General features: G+C 42.1%; 1 protein-coding gene across 1 annotated transcript in view; it reads right to left on the reverse strand.

The window, feature by feature from the left end:
* Nucleotides 1–19326, reverse strand: part of LOC128686061 (adenylate cyclase type 8-like) — a gene marked incomplete in the record, with an annotated part of 931274 nt that overhangs the window by 321653 nt on the left and 590295 nt on the right. Inside the window, 1 exon segment of the mRNA XM_070083124.1 lies at nucleotides 8166–8245. Coding sequence (XP_069939225.1) covers nucleotides 8166–8245 — 80 coding nt within the window.

The raw sequence follows: 19326 nt of genomic DNA on the forward strand, positions 1-19326 counted from the left end.
GTGCGGTGTCGCTAAAGATTTGTGGTATTATATACAAGGATGACATGGATGTGGCGCGTGAGGAAAACTCGGATAGGTTGTTAGAAAGGATCGTGGGACGTCTGGGTGTTTTGAGGCCCCAGCATCTCACTCTGGCCCAACGTGTGATTGTCGTAAATGTTTTATTGTATAGTAAGGTTTGGCATGTTGCGGTTGTGTTCACGATTACAGGGACGGCGATTGCGGGAATTTTGAGAAGAGTGTTTAAATTTTTGTGGGGATCAAGTTGTGATTGGTTAAAAAGAGACGTTATGTTGCCGGTGTGCCAGGGTGGGTTGGGATTGATGGATTTAAGACGGAGGGCTAAATGTGTGTTTCTTAAATGGGAGGTATTGCGTGTGGGCGTGATGGCGGGAAATATAGAACAGGTATATATGAGGTTGAAGAAGTGGTATGGAGGCGTTGAATTGAGGGAATGTGAAATTGTTCTACGGGCCTTGTTGTTGGTTAGGGAACGGAGAAACATTCGAATACGGGTTTTGTGTAGGTTACTGGTGGGTAAGTGCATTGCCCCTGTTGAGGGTTAGTTCCCCATGTACTCGTGGAGAAACATTTGATATAGATTTAGCAAGCTGAAATTATTGCCTAGGGTGCGTGACGTTATGTTTCGTTTTTTGCACGGTGTCTTGCCGTCAGGGGCCATACTAAGAACCAGGAGAGTAGTAGAGGGAGGGGGGTGTGGCTTTTGTGGTAGGGACGACACGGCGTTCCATGTAGTTTATTTTTGTGAAGGGTTAGAAGATGTCAGGGGTTGGTTAGGTAGGTTGGTACAGAGGGTGGGAGGGAGTGGGGTGGCGGTTCTGCGTGCTTTAAGTCTTGACATGGGTGGTTTAGAAGAGGAAGTCATAAGAGCTTTAGATTACATCATGGTGGATTATATCTACATATCGTGGGTGATGAGGGGGAAAAGGGGTTAGTGAGGTGCGAAGGCGCGTTCTTGCGATAACGTTTTATCGTACGATGTGTCGTAACCGGGAGTTGTACGGGAAGAGGTGGGATCAGGTATTTTCGGAAGGATATAGGAGGGTAACGTTAGAAATTCTCGTGAATCTGTGAATGAATATGAATGTACGAAGGGTAAGGTTCTTTTTATTTACGGGATTTAAATTAGTTGAGTGTAAGTCAGTGGGCAATAGCGGGCTCGTCTCCTGGGGGGGGCATGAGAGTGTGGTGAATGTTGGTATGGATTGTGTTTCCTGGTTGTCATGGATGTGTGGTTGTGGAGCTTTGAGAGCTCCTTGATACTTATTGTTACTTTTGTGTAATGAATGAAAGAGCAACCCCGAAGGTTTTGTCATGTATTTGGAGGTGTTTCTGTCTTGTAATGACCCGATTCTTGAGTCATATGCTTTTAATGGTATATGTAATCGGTTATGTTTATTATCGGTTATGAGGTCATGATATGTGTTTGATATTTGTAGATTAAAATATTTTTATATACTGTTTTGTTTGTGTACATGTATGCACATGCACGGGTTTTCTTTTTTTTTTGTGAAATCAGGACTTTCTTTTGTGTTACTCTTTATATATCGTTTTGAGCCTTTGTTAAATGTTAGGCTCTAGTACATTCCTAATATGGGTATGTTAATGTTGTTTTAAAGTTATATATGATAGGTTAGTACTCTGTTACTGGTAGTTGTTTTGAGACGTTTTGTGGTAAGCTTTTACTTTATGTATTGACATTTTTCAGAGAGGTTATAGAGCCATTGGTTATCTTTTTATGTCTATTTATATTCTGGAATTATGTACTGCTGTACTGTTTTTAAATAATATGTATATATGTATATATATATATATATATATATATATATATATATATATATATATATATATATATATATATATATATATATAATATATATATATATTATTTAAAAACAGTACAGCAGTACATAATTCCAGAATATAAATAGACATAAAAAGATAACATAAAATTCTTAAAACCAATGGCTCTATAACCTTTCTGAAAAATGTCAATACATAAAGCAAAAGCTTACCACAAAACGTCTCAAAACAACTACCAGTAACAGAGTACTAACCTAATATGAATGTGTAAATTCAAGAATTATGTGGATTAAAGTAAAGGCTGGATGCGAGAAGTGGGTCATAATAAGCGTGTATGCACCTGGAGAAGAGAGGAATGCAGAGGAGAGAGAGAGATTTTGGGAGATGTTAAGTGAATGTATAGGAGCCTTTGAACCAAGTGAGAGAGTAATTGTGGTAGGGGACCTGAATGCTAAAGTAGGAGAAACTTTTAGAGAGGGTGTGGTAGGTAAGTTTGGGGTGCCAGGTGTAAATGATAATGGGAGCCCTTTGATTGAACTTTGTATAGAAAGGGGTTTAGTTATAGGTAATACATATTTTAAGAAAAAGAGGATAAATAAGTATACAAGATATGATGTAGGGCGAAATGACAGTAGTTTGTTGGATTATGTATTGGTAGATAAAAGACTGTTGAGTAGACTTCAGGATGTACATGTTTATAGAGGGGCCACAGATATATCAGATCACTTTCTAGTTGTAGCTACACTGAGAGTAAAAGGTAGATGGAATACAAGGAGAATAGAAGCATCAGGGAAGAGAGAGGTGAAGGTTTATAAACTAAAAGAGGAGGCAGTTAGGGTAAGATATAAACAGCTATTGGAGGATAGATGGGCTAATGAGAGCATAGGCAATGGGGTCGAAGAGGTATGGGGTAGGTTTAAAAATGTAGTGTTAGAGTGTTCAGCAGAAGTTTGTGGTTACAGGAAAGTGGGTGCGGGAGGGAAGAGGAGCGATTGGTGGAATGATGATGTGAAGAGAGTAGTAAGGGAGAAAAAGTTAGCATATGAGAAGTTTTTACAAAGTAGAAGTGATGCAAGGAGGGAAGAGTATATGGAGAAAAAGAGAGAGGTTAAGAGAGTGGTGAAGCAATGTAAAAAGAGAGCAAATGAGAGAGTGGGTGAGATGTTATCAACAAATTTTGTTGAAAATAAGAAAAAGTTTTGGAGTGAGATTAACAAGTTAAGAAAGCCTAGAGAACAAATGGATTTGTCAGTTAAAAATAGGAGAGGAGAGTTATTAAATGGAGAGTTAGAGGTATTGGGAAGATGGAGGGAATATTTTGAGGAATTGTTAAATGTTGATGAAGATAGGGAAGCTGTGATTTCGTGTATAGGACAAGGAGGAACAACATCTTGTAGGAGTGAGGAAGAGCCAGTTGTGAGTGTGGGGAAAGTTCGTGAGGCAGTAGGTAAAATGAAAGGGGGTAAGGCACCCTGGATTGATGGGATAAAGATAGAAATGTTAAAAGCAGGTGGGGATATAGTTTTGGAGTGGTTGGTGCAATTATTTAATAAATGTATGGAAGAGGGTAAGGTACCTAGGGATTGGCAGAGAGCATGCATAGTTCCTTTGTATAAATGCAAAGGGGATAAAAGAGAGTGCAAAAATTATAGGGGGATAAGTCTGTTGAGTATACCTGGCAAAGTGTATGGTAGAGTTATTATTGAAAGAATTAAGAGTAAGACGGAGAATAGGATAGCAGATGAACAAGGAGGCTTTAGGAAAGGTAGGGGGAGTGTGGACCAGGTGTTTACAGTGAAACATATAAGTGAACAGTATTTAGATAAGGCTAAAGAGGTCTTTGTGGCATTTATGGATTTGGAAAAGGCGTATGACAGGGTGGATAGGGGGGCAATGTGGCAGATGTTGCAGGTGTATGGTGTAGGAGGTAGGTTACTGAAAGCAGTGAAGAGTTTTTACGAGGATAGTGAGGCTCAAGTTAGAGTATGTAGGAAAGAGGGAAATTATTTCCCAGTAAAAGTAGGCCTTAGACAAGGATGTGTGATGTCACCGTGGTTGTTTAATATATTTATAGATGGGGTTGTAAGAGAAGTAAATGCGAGGGTCTTGACATGAGGCGTGGAGTTAAAAGATAAAGAATCACACATAAAGTGGGAGTTGTCACAGTTGCTCTTTGCTGATGACACTGTGCTCTTGGGAGATTCTGAAGAGAAGTTGCAGAGATTGGTGGATGAATTTGGTTGGGTGTGCAAAAGAAGAAAATTGAAAGCGAATACAGGAAAGAGTAAGGTTATGAGGATAACAAAAAGATTAGGTGATGAAAGATTGGATATCAGATTGGAGGGAGAGAGTATGGAGGAGGAGAATGTATTCAGATATTTGGGAGTGGACGTGTCAGCGGATGGGTCTATGAAAGATGAGGTGAATCATAGAATTGATGAGGGGAAAAGGGTGAGTGGTGCACTTAGGAGTCTGTGGAGACAAAGAACTTTGTCCTTGGAGGCAAAGAGGGGAATGTATGAGAGTATAGTTTTACCAACGCTCTTATATGGGTGTGAAGCATGGGTGATGAATGTTGCAGCGAGGAGAAGGCTGGAGGCAGTGGAGATGTCATGTCTGAGAGCAATGTGTGGTGTGAATATAATGCAGAGAATTCGTAGTTTGGAAGTTAGGAGGAGGTGCGGGATTACCAAAACTGTTGTCCAGAGGGCTGAGGAAGGGTTGTTGAGGTGGTTCGGACATGTGGAGAGAATGGAGCGAAACAGAATAACTTCAAGAGTGTATCAGTCTGTAGTGGAAGGAAGGCGGGGTAGGGGTCGGCCTAGGAAAGGTTGGAGGGAGGGGGTAAAGGAGGTTTTGTGTGCGAGGGGCTTGGACTTCCAGCAGGCATGCGTGAGCGTGTTTGATAGGAGTGAATGGAGACAAATGGTTTTTAATACTTGACGTGCTGTTGGAGTGTGAGCAAAGTAACATTTATGAAGGGATTCAGGGAAACCGGCAGGCCGGACTTGAGTCCTGGAGATGGGAAGTACAGTGCCTGCACTCTGAAGGAGGGGTGTTAATGTTGCAGTTTAAAAACTGTAGTAAAAAGCACCCTTCTGGCAAGACAGTGATGGAGTGAATGATGGTGAAAGTTTTTCTTTTTCGGGCCACCCTGCCTTGGTGGGAATCGGCCAGTGTGATAATAATTATAATAATAAAATATATATATATATTATATATATATATATATATATATATATATATATATATATATATATATATATATATATATATATATATATATATATATATATATATATATTTATTTATTTATATTATACGCCCTCAAAGTCCTTCTGTTTTGTTCCATAATCTCTAAATGTCCGAACCAACTCAACAACCCTTCCTCAACTCTCTAACCCTAATAACCTCGCAACTCCTTCTAATAGTCAAGCTACTAATTCTCTGCCTAATATTCACCTTTGGAAGAATTACGTTTTCTCTAGTCCAACCCTAGTTACTGGGGGATAACTATAGAAAAATATTCCTTTCGTATACCTTCACTCTATCTATAGCTATTAACGACCCTTGTGGGTTTAGCGCTTCTTTTTAATTATGGTTATAATAATAATAATAATAATAATAATAATAATTGGTCCCAAAGATGAGGGGGTACTTGTACCTCCTCCCATGGGAGACTTAGGTCTCGAGATACTCCCCAGATAGGGAGCCAAGGCCGGGTCAACACTACTTGGAAAAGACCCAGGCCGGGAGAATACCGGCGAATAAGAACACAAAAAATAATAATAATAATAATAATAATAATAATAATAATAATAATAATAATAATAATAATAATAATAATAATAATATCATTCACTGAAAATGCTGTGTTGCATGAGAATGGGAGTGTTCCTTTTTATCAATTCTACTGTAACACTGTGGAGACAACTTGTACACAATGTAAGGTGTTTGTATGAACGTGTATGAACCATACGGACGCATTCGTCCGTTTGTTTACATAAGTACTCCGCTGCTCTGTCCTCTTACTCGTTCTCTCTCTCTTTTTTTTTTTTTTTTTTTTTTTTTTTTTTTTTACACAGGGTTTGACAAGGTTAAACCCTCTCTCTCTCTCTCTCTCTCTCTCTCTCTCTCTCTCTCTCTCTCTCGTTTATTCGTTTCAATCTCGCTTACTCACTTCTCACCCTACATTAAGAATACAAACATTTTTAGGTACGTAATGAGTGTATTGCATATACATTTTATCGCTCTAGGACGCTAAAATGTCGTAGTATATTATGTGTGGGTGGGATGGCCAGGCAATCTACCACACCTCCCACACCTGAATTTCTACAAATAAATACTTTACACCTCTCACCCTACATTAAGACTACAAATATTTTAAAGAAAGTAATGAGTATACTGCAAATGCATTTTATCACTCTAGGGCACTTTAAACGTCGTAGTATATTATGTGTGGGTGGGGTGGCCAGGAGGGTTACCATACCTACCACACCTCACTTCTTTAAGTAAATACATTATGACTACAATAAATTTGAGGTAAATAATGAGTGTACTGTGTGTGTGTATTTTACTTTTTATTGTATTTTTAATGCCTAGTTTTATTGCTAACTTAATATATGTTAGTGTAAACTTGTTATGCGGCATTTATATGCATTTATAAGTGGAAAAAAATGGCGTTCTGGTTTCCAGTGAAGTCCGCTTTCCGGCGGTAGCCTGGGACCTAACCTGCCGTATAAGTGGGGCCCTATTGTATCTCATTTTTCAACCTGCCGATTTTCTAAGCCATTTACATAATATCATATTCATTACCATGATCTACCACCTCAAATACCTTAGTGAAAAATGTTTGTAAATTCGTAAGGTAGGAATGTCTCTTTGTAAAACCGTCCTGAGAATCATTGATCAATTTATCTTTCAAGGTAGCTTTGAATAACCTTAGCAATTACTGATTCCATCAATTTTCCCGCAATGGTATTACATCTTATGACTTTTCTAATTCCTTTCTTGACTTTTCTCTTTAATTAGAATATATTGATTACTTAAGTGTCCCTCACCTCTGGTAATTTTTGTTTGATCTAATTTTCCTATTTGCAATATAAATTGCCTGGACAGCTTAAACTATGCTTTGAAAAATGTCATATTAACAGTAATCGCCACCTACCTGCCTCACTAGATAATTACTTGCCAGATCCCCATTTCTCTTAATCAGTTCACACAAGTTGACGCTACCTACATAATGCCTCAGCCCCATCAAATCGACTAAACAAAAAGTCGGAAATATTGACATGATAGCAGTTGAAATTTGAAGGATTTATGGTTACTTTCCACAAGATTATTAATTAGTGATTCCTTGTTAGGAAGAACCAAGTCAGGAAGGTTGTTTCTTCTAGTTGGCTCTGTCACAAACTGTTTTTAAAAAAAAATCAGTACTGGATCGTATCAAGAAAGTCGTTAGACTCAAGATTTCCTGTCAAATTACTCCAGTCAGTTTGGCCAAAGTTAAAATCTCCCATTAACACAACATTTGTGTATCTAGATGTCCTAGTAATTTCGTCCCATAGAAGTGTACCGCGTCCCCTATCAAGGTCTAAGAGTCTGTAAATCACTCCCAAGATTAGCTTTTCACGTTCCTTGAGAAATTGTAGCCAAATAGATTCAGTGTCCATCGCTTCCACTTTTATAGTTTGTCTAGTGTAACAGTTTAAATTACATTTGACATACAATGCCACTCTACCCTTCCTGTTGACTCATAGGTGTAGAAAAAAATTATAGCCTCGTATGTGGCATTCAGAAAGCATTTCTCTCTCTTTCAGGTTGAACCAGGTCTCTGTTATAACAATAATATTTATTATTCCTGCAGCTGCAATTATTTTTAGCTGATCTATTTTATCTCTAGCGCTCCTACTATTAGCATAGTAGACCCTCATGCGGTTAGTCATCCTCTGCCCTTTACTGTCTCTGTGTTTGACCAAGGATAATCTGGAAGATGATGCAGCGGAGGAAGCTCATTATAATTATTAATAATTATGTCTCTATCAAGTGAAATGTCTTCATCAAGTCAATTGTCTTGATAAATGTTCATTTTGAGTAAATTATGAGCTGTAAACACGGGGTTTGATATCTACAGTGTTAGTTTACGATCCAATAAATCAACCCTTTACTACAATATTGGACAGGCAGTAGCAAACTGAATGTATATATACACTTCTTCTTGGCACACTATAATACACAGGACATACCAGTTATACTTACGCTTATCAGTCTTTATCTCGTGGGATATGGTGGTCATTCCCAAGCTTGCTAGGCAGGTTGCTAAATATACTCGATATACTCACACTTGCCAGGCGGTCGAAGCGAGCGAAGAGATCATTGAGTACTCTAACCAGCTCCTGGGCGCTGCACTGACTGGCCAGAGCTGTGGGAGACCTAGAGATGAGTGCTTGGGAAAGTGGAAAGTGAATGTGTGTGAAAAAAATGTGAGACAAAAGTAACTTTGTGTGACGAAATAAGAAAATTGAGTTTTGGGTAAAAGTATTTACAGAAGTTAGTGTGTATAGGAGGAGGATGGTGTACCAGTGAATGTGAGAAGAGTGAACACATAAGTGTATAAGAGTGTGTGTGCGTGTAGGAAGGATAAATGGGAAGGTTAACGGAATAGTGTCCGGGGATCTGGGGAAAATAATATGGGTGAGTGGGATTGTGCATGGGAAGTGGAATATATGATTATGTGGGAGAGATGAATATGTGATTGAGATATGAATAAGTGATTGAGATGACGAGTGTATCTGCGAGGTGTGTGTTTGTGTGAGAGAAGTGGATTGTAGAGACGGGTGTGTAGCAAAGGTGTGTCTTTGTACGCAAGGTTAGGTTCGGTTAGGTTCGTCAGGAAACAGGACAAGTGTTTCCTGAGGTGGGTCTTAGTCTGACGAAGACCCACCGTTAGAGCATTTGGTCATCTGACCGAGGCCTTCTACTGGCTTACCGGTCCACTCCTTTAAAAGTTATGGTCATAGTTATAACCATATCTTTTTACACACAACATGTGTCAGACGAAAGTGCGTGGGAGAGGTGAGTGTGTGGTAGAAGTGAGTGTGTTACAGAGGTGAGTGAGCAACAGAGATTGAGTGCAGTCAACACACGTGTTTCAGGAGCGACTAAGTGGGAGAGGTGAGTATGTGAGAAAGGTGAGTGCGTGGGAGATGTGAGTGTTCAGAAGTGAGTGTCACGAGAGGGAGAGTGTGTAGGAGAAGTGAGTGTATGGGAAAGATGAGTTTGTTTGGCAGCAGTGTGTGGGTAAAATGAGTTTCTGTGAGAGGTGAGTTTGTGAGTAGTGTGTGAGAGGTGAGTGTGTGAGAGGGAAGAGTGTGAGAAGTGAGTGTGTGAGAGGTGAGTGTGTGAGAAGCTAGTGTGTGAGAGGTGAGTGAGTGAGAGGTGAGTTTGTGAGAGAGGAATGTGTAAGAGGTGAGTGTGTGAGAGGTGAGTGTGTGAGAGGTGTGTGAGAGAGGAATGTGTAAGAGGTGAGTGTGTGAGAGGTGAGTGTGTGAGAGGTGTGTGAGAGGTGAGTGTGTGAGAGGTGAGTATGTGAGAGGTAAGTGCATTGAAGTGGGTGTGTGGGAAATGTGAGAGTATGGAAAGATGTGTGAAAGAAACCTAGTGTGTGGGAGAGATGAGTGAGTGGAGAGAGATGAGTGTGTGAAGAGAGATGACTGTGTGGAGAGAGACGATTGTGTGGAGAGAGATGAGTGTGTGGAGAGAGATGAGTGTGTGGAGAGAGATGACTGTGTGGATATAGATGCCTGTGTGGAGAGAGATGAATGTGTGGATAGAGATGAGTGTGTTGAGAGAGATGAGTGTGTGGAGAGAGATGAGTGTGTGGAGAGAGAGATGAGTGTTTGGAGAGAGATGAGTGTGTGGAGAGAGATGAATGTGTGGAGAGAGATGACAGTGTGGAGAGAGATGAGTGTGTGGAGAGAGACGAGTGAGTGGAGAGAGAGATGACAGTGTGGAGAGAGATGAGTGTGTGGAGAGAGATGACTGTGTGGAGATAGATTAGTGTGTGGAGAGAGATGAGTGTGTGGAGAGAGATGAGTGTGTGGAGAGAGATGAATGTGTGGAGAGAGATGACTGTGTGTAGAGAGATGAATGTGTTGAGAGAGATGAGTGTCTGGAGAGAGATGACTGTGTGGAGAGAGATGACTGTGTGGAGAGAGATGACTGTGTGGAGAGAAAGTGTGTGGAGAGAGATGAGTGTGTGGAGAGAGATGAGTGTGTGGAGAGAGATGAGTGTGGGGAGAGAGATGACTGTGAAGAAGAGATGACTGTGTGGAGAGAGATGACTGTGTGGAGAGAGACGAGTGAGTGGAGAGAGAGATGACTGTGTGGAGAGAGATGACTGGGTGGAGAGAGATGACTGTGTGGAGAGAGATAAGTGTGTGGAGAGAGATGAGTGTGTGGAGAGAGATGAGTGTGTGGAGATAGATGAATGTGTGGAGAGAGATGACTGTGTGGAGAGAGATGAGTGTGTGGAGAGAGATGAGTGAGTGGAGAGAGATGAGTGTGTGGAGAGAGATGACTGTGTGGAGAGAGACGATTGTGTGGAGAGAGATGAGTGTGTGGAGAGAGATGACAGTGTGGAGAGAGATGAGTGTGTGGAAATGAGTGAGTGGAGAGAGACTGTGTGGAGAGAGATGAGTGTGTGGAGAGAGATGAGTGTGTGGAGAAAGATGAGTGTGTGGAGAGAGATGAGTGTGTGGAGAGAAAGTGTGTGGAGAGAGATGACTGTGTGGAGAAAGATGAGTGTGCGAGAGAGATGACTGTGTGGAGAGAGATGACTGTGTGAGAATGATGAGTGAGTGTGTGGAGAGAGATGACTGTGTGGAGAGAGACGATTGTGTGGAGAGAGATGAGTGTGTGGAGAGGAGAGATGACAGTGTGGAGAGAGATGAGTGTGTGGATGAGTGAGTGGAGAGAGACGAGTGTGTGAGAGAGAGAGTGTGTGAGTTTGTGAGAGAGGTAAGTGTGTGAGAGAGAGAGTTGATGAGTGTGTGGGAGAGAGATGAGTGTGTGAGAGAGATGAGTGTGAGAGAGAAATGAGTGTGTGAGAAAAATGAGTGTGTGAGAGAGATGAATATGTGAGAGAGATGAGTGTGTGAGAGAGAGGTGAGTGTGTGAGAGAGAGATGAGTGTGAGAGAGAGAGATGAGTCTGTGAGAGAGATGAATTTGTAAGAGAGAGATAAGTGTGTGAGAAAGATGAGTGAGAGAGAGAGAGATGAGTGTGTGAGAGGGACGATTGAGTGAGAGAGATGAGTGTATGAGAGAGAGATGAGTATGTGAGAGAGGTGAGTGGGTGAGAGAGAGTTGAGTGTATAAGAGAGATGAGTGTGTGAGAGAGAAATGAGTGTGTGAGAGAGATGAATGTGTGAGAGAGATGAGTGTGTGAGAGAGATGAGTGTGTGAGAGAGATGAGAGTATGAGAGAGATGAGTGTGTTATAGAGATGAGTGTATGAGAGAGAAATGAGTGTGTGAGAGAGACGATTGAGTGAGAGAGATGAGTGTATAAGAGAGATGAGTATGTGAGAGAGGGAAGATTGTATGAGAGAGAGATGAGTATGTGAGAGAGGGAAGATTGTATGAGAGAGAGATGAGTATGTGAGAGAGAGAAGATTGTGAGATAGAGAGATGAGAGCAAGTTACATCACATACAGACAACAAAATCACTTCATAACTGCACTAAACAGTTTTCAACACTAAAATTAATAATAATCTCTGAACACCAGCAACAATAAATTTTCCAAATTATTTACAAAAAAAAATATTAAAAAATAATAACTTAAACAGACTCTAGGAATATAATAATCCTATTTAAAATATTATGACAGCAAATACTATTTTTTTATTGTGTAACTTTAAAATAGGATCATAAAACTTGCAATAAAAAGTTATGTACAAGAAAAAAACTGATGCAGTGTTGCAGTGTTGCAGTGTTGTAGCGTTGGGAGTGTTGCAGTGTTGCAACGTTGCCGTGTTGCAGTGTTGCAGCGTTGCAGTGTTGTAGCGTTGCAGTGTTGCAGTGTTGCAGTGGTGCAGTGTTGCAGCGTTGCAGTGTTGCAACGTTGCCGTGTTGCAGTGTTGCAGTGTTGCAGTGTTGCAACGTCGCCGTGTTGCAGTGTTGTAGCGTTGCAGTGTTGCAGTGTTGCAACGTTGCCGTTTTGCAGTGTTGCAGTGTTGCAGCGTTGCAGTGTTGCAGTGTTGCAGGTTGGTGAGAAATATTGAGAACGAAGCTAGACACAACAACACACTGATGACGGATCATGTGAAGAAAAAAGTGAAAGCATTAAATATGAGAAATATATCCTATCCCCTATCAGTCTGTCTTAATAACTCTTACGTCCCCCTCAGTATGTCTTAATAACTCTTACGTCCCCCTCAGTATGTCTTAATAACTCTTACGTCCCCCTCAGTCTGTCTTAATAACTCTTACCTCCCCCTCAGTCTGTCTTAATAACTCTTACCTCCCCCTCAGTCTGTCTTAATAACTCTTACCTCCCCCTCAGTCTGTATTAATAACTCTTACCTCCCCCTCAGTCTGTCTTAATAACTCTTACCTCCCCCTCAGTCTGTATTAATAACTCTTACCTCCCCCTCAGTCTGTCTTAATAACTCTTACCTCCCCCTCAGTCTGTCTTAATAACTCTTACCTCCCCCTCAGTCTGTCTTAATAACTCTTACCTCCCCCTCAGTCTGTCTTAATAACTCTTACCTCCCCCTCAGTCTGTCTTAATAACTCTTACCTCCCCCTCAGTCTGTCTTAATAACTCTTACCTCCCCCTCAGTCTGTCTTAATAACTCTTACCTCCCCCTCAGTCTTCCCCCTCGGTCTGTCTTAATAACTCTTACCTCCCCCTCAGTCTGTCTTAATAACTCTTACCTCCCCCTCAGTCTGTCTTAATAACTCTTACCTCCCCCTCAGTCTGTCTTAATAACTCTTACCTCCCCCTCAGTCTGTCTTAATAACTCTTACCTCCCCCTCAGTCTGTCTTAATAACTCTTACCTCCCCCTCAGTCTGTCTTAATAACTCTTACCTCCCCCTCAGTCTGTCTTAATAACTCTTACCTCCCCCTCAGTCTGTCTTAATAACTCTTACCTCCCCCTCAGTCTGTCTTAATAACTCTTACCTCCCCCTCAGTCTGTCTTAATAACTCTTACCTCCCCCTCAGTCTGTCTTAATAACTCTTACCTCCCCCTCAGTCTGTCTTAATAACTCTTACCTCCCCCTCAGTCTGTCTTAATAACTCTTACCTCCCCCTCAGTCTGTCTTAATAACTCTTACCTCCCCCTCAGTCTGTCTTAATAACTCTTACCTCCCCCTCAGTCTGTCTTAATAACTCTTACCTCCCCCTCAGTCTGTCTTAATAACTCTTACCTCCCCCTCAGTCTGTCTTAATAACTCTTACCTCCCCCTCAGTCTGTCTTAATAACTCTTACCTCCCCCTCAGTCTGTCTTAATAACTCTTACCTCCCCCTCAGTCTGTCTTAATAACTCTTACCTCCCCCTCAGTCTGTCTTAATAACTCTTACCTCCCCCTCAGTCTGTCTTAATAACTCTTACCTCCCCCTCAGTCTGTCTTAATAACTCTTACCTCCCCCTCAGTCTGTCTTAATAACTCTTACCTCCCCCTCAGTCTGTCTTAATAACTCTTACCTCCCCCTCAGTCTGTCTTAATAACTCTTACCTCCCCCTCAGTCTGTCTTAATAACTCTTACCTCCCCCTCAGTCTGTCTTAATAACTCTTACCTCCCCCTCAGTCTGTCTTAATAACTCTTACCTCCCCCTCAGTCTGTCTTAATAACTCTTACCTCCCCCTCAGTCTGTCTTAATAACTCTTACCTCCCCCTCAGTCTGTCTTAATAACTCTTACCTCCCCTTCAGTCTGTCTTAATAACTCTTACCTCCCCCTCAGTCTGTCTTAATAACTCTTACCTCCCCCTCAGTCTGTCTTAATAACTCTTACCTCCCCCTCAGTCTGTCTTAATAACTCTTACCTCCCCCTCAGTCTGTCTTAATAACTCTTACCTCCCCCTCAGTCTGTCTTAATAACTCTTACCTCCCCCTCAGTCTGTCTTAATAACTCTTACCTCCCCCTCAGTCTGTCTTAATAACTCTTACCTCCCCCTCAGTCTGTCTTAATAACTCTTACCTCCCCCTCAGTCTGTCTTAATAACTCTTACCTCCCCCTCAGTCTGTCTTAATAACTCTTACCTCCCCCTCAGTCTGTCTTAATAACTCTTACCTACCCCTCAGTCTGTCTTAATAACTCTTACGTCCCCCTCAGTATGTCTTAATAACTCTTACGTCCCCCTCAGTCTGTCTTAATAACTCTTACGTCCCCCTCAGTATGTCTTAATAACTCTTACGTCCCCCTCAGTCTGTCTTAATAACTCTTACGTCCCCCTCAGTATGTCTTAATAACTCTTACGTCCCCCTCAGTCTGTCTTAAAAACTCTTACCTCCCCCTCAGTCTGTCTTAATAACTCTTACCTCCCCTTCAGTCTGTCTTAATAACTCTTACCTCCCCCGTCAGTCTGTCTTAATAACTCTTACCTCCCCCTCGGTCTTAATAACTCTTACCTCCCCCTCGGTCTGTATTAATAACTCTTACCTCCCCCTCAGTCTGTCTTAATAACTCTTACCTCCTCCTCAGTCTGTCTTAATAACTCTTACCTCCCCCTCAGTCTGTCTTAATAACTCTTACCTCCCCCTCAGTCTGTCTTAATAACTCTTACCTCCCCCTCAGTCTGTCTTAATAACTCGTACCTCCCCCTCAGTCTGTCTTAATAACTCCTACCTCCCTCTCAGTCTCCCCTAAGTCTGTCTTAATAACTCTTACCTCCCCCTCAGTCTGTCTTAAAAACTCTTACCTCACCCTCAGTCTGTCTTAATAACTCTTACCTCCCCCTCAGTCTGTCTTAATAACTCTTACCTCTCCCTCAGTCTGTCTTAATAACTCTTACCTCCCCCTCAGTCTGTCTTAATAACTCTTACCTTCCCCTCAGTCTGTCTTAATAACTCTTACTTCCCCCTCAGTCTGTATTAATAACTCTTACCTCCCCCTCAGTCTGTCTTAATAACTCTTACCTCCCCCTCAGTCTGTCTTAATAACTCTTACCTCCCCCTCAGTCTGTCTTAATAACTCTTACCTCCCCCTCAGTCTGTCTTAATAACTCTTACCTCCCCCTCAGTCTGTCTTAATAACTCTTACCTCCCCCTCAGTCTGTCTTAATAACTCTTACCTCCCCCTCAGTCTGTCTTAATAACTCTTACCTCCCCCTCAGTCTGTCTTAATAACTCTTACCTCCCCCTCAGTCTGTCTTAATAACTCTTACCTCCCCCTCAGTCTGTCTTAATAACTCTTTACTCCTACCCCCCTCAGTCTGTCTTAATAACTCTTACCTCCCCCTCAGTCTATCTTAATAACTCTTAATCAACTGTCTTAATACTCTTACCCCCTCAGTCTGTCCCCCTCAGTATGTCTTAATAACTCTTACGTCCCCCTCAGTATGTCTTAATAACTCTTACCTCCACCTCAATCTGTCTTAATAACTCTTACCTCCCCCTCGGTCTGTCTTAATAACTCCTACCTCCCCCCTCAGTCTGTCTTAATAACTCTTACCTCCCCCTCGGTCTGTCTTAATAACTCTTACCTCCCCCTCAGTCTGTCTTAATAACTCTTACCTCCACCTCAGTATGTCTTAATAACTCTTACCTCCCCCTCAGTCTGTCTTAATAACTCTTACCTCCCCCTCAGTCTGTCTTAATAACTCTTACCTCCCCCTCAGTCTGTCTTAATACCTCTTACCTCCCCCTCAGTCTGTCTTAATAACTCTTACCTCCCCCTCAGTCTGTCTTAATAACTCTTACCTCCCCCTCAGTCTGTCTTAATAACTCTTACCTCCCCCTCAGTCTGTCTTAATAACTCTTACCTCCCCCTCAGTCTGTCTTAATAACTCTTACCTCCCCCTCAGTCTGTCTTAATAACTCTTACCTCCCCCTCAGTCTGTCTTAATAACTCTTACCTCCCCCTCAGTCTGTCTTAATAACTCTTACCTCCCCCTCAGTCTGTCTTAATAACTCTGACCTCCCCCACAGTCAGTCTTAATAACTCTTACCTCCCCCTCAGTCTGTCTTAATAACTCTTACCTCCCCCTCAGTCTGTCTTAATAACTCTTACCTCCCCCTCAGTCTGTCTTAATAACTCTTACCTCCCCCTCAGTCTGTCTTAATAACTCTTACCTCCCCTTCAGTCTGTCTTAATAACTCATACCTCCCGCTCAGTCTGTCTTAATAACTCTTACCTCCCCCTCAGTCCTTAATAACTCTTAGTCTGTCTTAATAACTCTTACCTCCCCCTCAGTCTGTCTTAATAACTCTTACCTCCCCTTCAGTCTGTCTTAATAACTCTTACCTCCCCCTCAGTCTGTCTTAATAACTCTTACCTCCCCCTCGGTCTGTCTTAATAACTCTTACCTCCCCCTCAGTCTGTCTTAATAACTCTTCCCTCCACCTCAGTCTGTCTTAATAACTCTTACCTCCCCCTCAGTCTGTCTTAATAACTCTTACCTCCCCCTCAGTCTGTCTTAATAACTCTTACCTCCACCTCAGTCTGTCTTAATAACTCTTACCTCCCCCTCAGTCTGTCTTAATAACTCTTACCTCCCCCTCAGTCTGTCTTAATAACTCTTACCTCCCCCTCAGTCTGTCTTAATAACTCTTACCTGCCCCTCAGTCTGTCTTAATAACTCTTACCTCCCCTTCAGTCTGTCTTAATAACTCTTACCTCCCCCTCAGTCTGTCTTAATACCTCCCCCTCACTGTCTTAATAACTCTACCCCCCTCAGTCTGTCTTAATAACTCTTACCTCCCCCTCAGTCTGTCTTAATAACTCTTACCTCCCCCTCAGTCTGTCTTAATAACTCTTAACTCTCCCTCAGTCTGTCTTAATAACTCTTACCTCCCCCTCAGTCTGTCTTAATAACTCTTACCTCTGTCTGTTAATAACTCTTACCTCCCCCTCAGTCTGTCTTAATAACTCTTACCTCCCCCTGTCTTAATAACTCAGTCTGTCATAATAACTCTTACCTCCCCCTCAGTCTGTCTTAATAACTCTTACCTCCCCCTCAGTCTGTCTTAATAACTCTTACCTCCCCCTCGGTCTGTCTTAATAACTCTTACCTCCCCCTCAGTCTGTCTTAATAACTCTTACCTCCCCCTCAGTCTGTCTTAATAACTCTTACCTACACCTCAGTCTGTCTTTAATCCCCCTCACTCTTACCTCCCCCTCCGTCTGTCTTAATAACTCTTACCTCCCCCTCAGTCTGTCTTAATAACTCTTACCTCCCCCTCAGTCTGTCTTAATAACTCTTACCTCCCCCTCAGTCTGTCTTAATAACTCTTACCTCCCCCTCAGTCTGTCTTAATAACTCTTACCTCCCCCTCAGTCTGTCTTAATAACTCTTACCTCCCCCTCAGTCTGTCTTAATAACTCTTACCTCCCCCTCAGTCTGTCTTAATAACTCTTACCTCCCCCTCAGTCTGTCTTAATAACTCTTACCTCCCCCTCAGTCTGTCTTAATAACTCTTACCTCCCCCTCAGTCTGTCTTAATAACTCTTACCTCCCCCTCAGTCTGTCTTAATAACTCTTACCTCCCCCTCAGTCTGTCTTAATAACTCTTACCTCCCCCTCAGTCTGTCTTAATAACTCTTACCTCCCCCTCAGTCTGTCTTAATAACTCTTACCTCCCCCTCAGTCTGTCTTAATAACTCCTACCTCCCTCTCAGTCTCCCCTCAGTCTGTCTTAATAACTCTTACCTCCCCCTCAGTCTGTCTTAATAACTCTTACCTCCCCCTCAGTCTGTCTTAATAACTCTTACCTCTCCCTCAGTCTGTCTTAATAACTCTTACCTCCCCCTCAGTCTGTCTTAATAACTCTTACCTTCCCCTCAGTCTGTCTTAATAGCTCTTACCTCCCCCTCAGTCTGTCTTAATAACTCTTACCTCCCCCTCAGTCTGTCTTAATAACTCTTACCTCCCCCTCAGTCTGTCTTAATAACTCTTACCTCCCCCTCTGTCTGTCTTAATAGCTCTTACCTCCCCCTCAGTCTGTCTTAATAACTCTTACCTCCCCCTCAGTCTGTCTTACCTCCCCCTCAGTCTGTCTTAATAACTCTTACCTCCCCCTCAGTCTGTCTTAATAACTCTTACCTCCCCCTCAGTCTGTCTTAATAACTCTTACCTCCCCCAGTCAGTCTGTCTTAATAACTCTTACAGTCTCCCCCTCAGTCTGTCTTAATAACTCTTACCTCCCCCTCAGTCTGTCTTAATAACTCTTACGTCCCCCTCAGTATGTCTTAATAACTCTTACGTCCCCCTCAGTATGTCTTAATAACTCTTACGTCCCCCTCAGTATGTCTTAATAACTCTTACGTCCCCCTCAGTCTGTCTTAATAACTCTTACGTCCCCCTCAGTCTGTCTTAATAACTATACATACCCCTCAGTCAGTAATAATAACTCTTACCTCCCCCTCAGTCTGTCTTAATAACTCTTACCTCCCCCTCAGTCTGTCTTAATAACTCTTACCTACACCTCAGTCTGTCTTAATAACTCTTACCTCCCCCTCAGTCTGTCTTAATAACTCTTAGCTCCCCCTCAGTCTGTCTTAATAACTCTTACCTCCCCCTCAGTCTGTCTTAATAACTCTTACCTCCCCCCCTGTCTTAATAACTCTTAGTCTGTCTTAATAACTCTTATAAGTCTGTCTTTAACTCTTACCCCCCCTCAGTCTGTCTTAATAACTCTTAACTCCCCCTCAGTCTGTCTTAATAACTCTTACCTCCCCCTCAGTCTGTCTTAATAACTCTTACCTCCCCCTCAGTCTGTCTTAATAACTCTTACCTCCCCCTCAGTCTGTCTTAATAACATTTACCTCCCCCTCAGTCTGTCTTAATAACTCTTACCTCCCCCTCAGTCTGTCTTAATAACTCTTACCTCCCCCTCAGTCTGTCTTAATAACTCTTACCTCCCCCTCAGTCTGTCTTAATAACTCTTACCTCCCCCTCAGTCTGTCTTAATAACTCTTACCTCCCCCTCGGTCTGTCTTAATAACTCTTACCTCCCCCTCGGTCTGTCTTAATAACTCTTACCTCCCCCTCGGTCTGTCTTAACAACTCTTACCTTCCCCTCAGTCTGTCTTAATAACTCTTACCTCCCCCTCAGTCTGTCTTAATAACCTTTACCTACCCCTCAGTCTGTCTTAATAACTCTTACCTCCCCCTCAGTCTGTCTTAATAACTCTTACCTCCCCCTCAGTCTGTCTTAATAACTCTTACCTCCCCCTCAGTCTGTCTTAATAACTCTTACCTCCCCCTCAGTCTGTCTTAATAACTCTTACCTCCCCCTCAGTCTGTCTTAATAACTCTTACCTCCCCCTCAGTCTG

Source organism: Cherax quadricarinatus, chromosome 9 (assembly GCF_038502225.1).
Source record: "Cherax quadricarinatus isolate ZL_2023a chromosome 9, ASM3850222v1, whole genome shotgun sequence".
In the NCBI taxonomy this organism is placed as follows: domain Eukaryota; kingdom Metazoa; phylum Arthropoda; class Malacostraca; order Decapoda; family Parastacidae; genus Cherax; species Cherax quadricarinatus.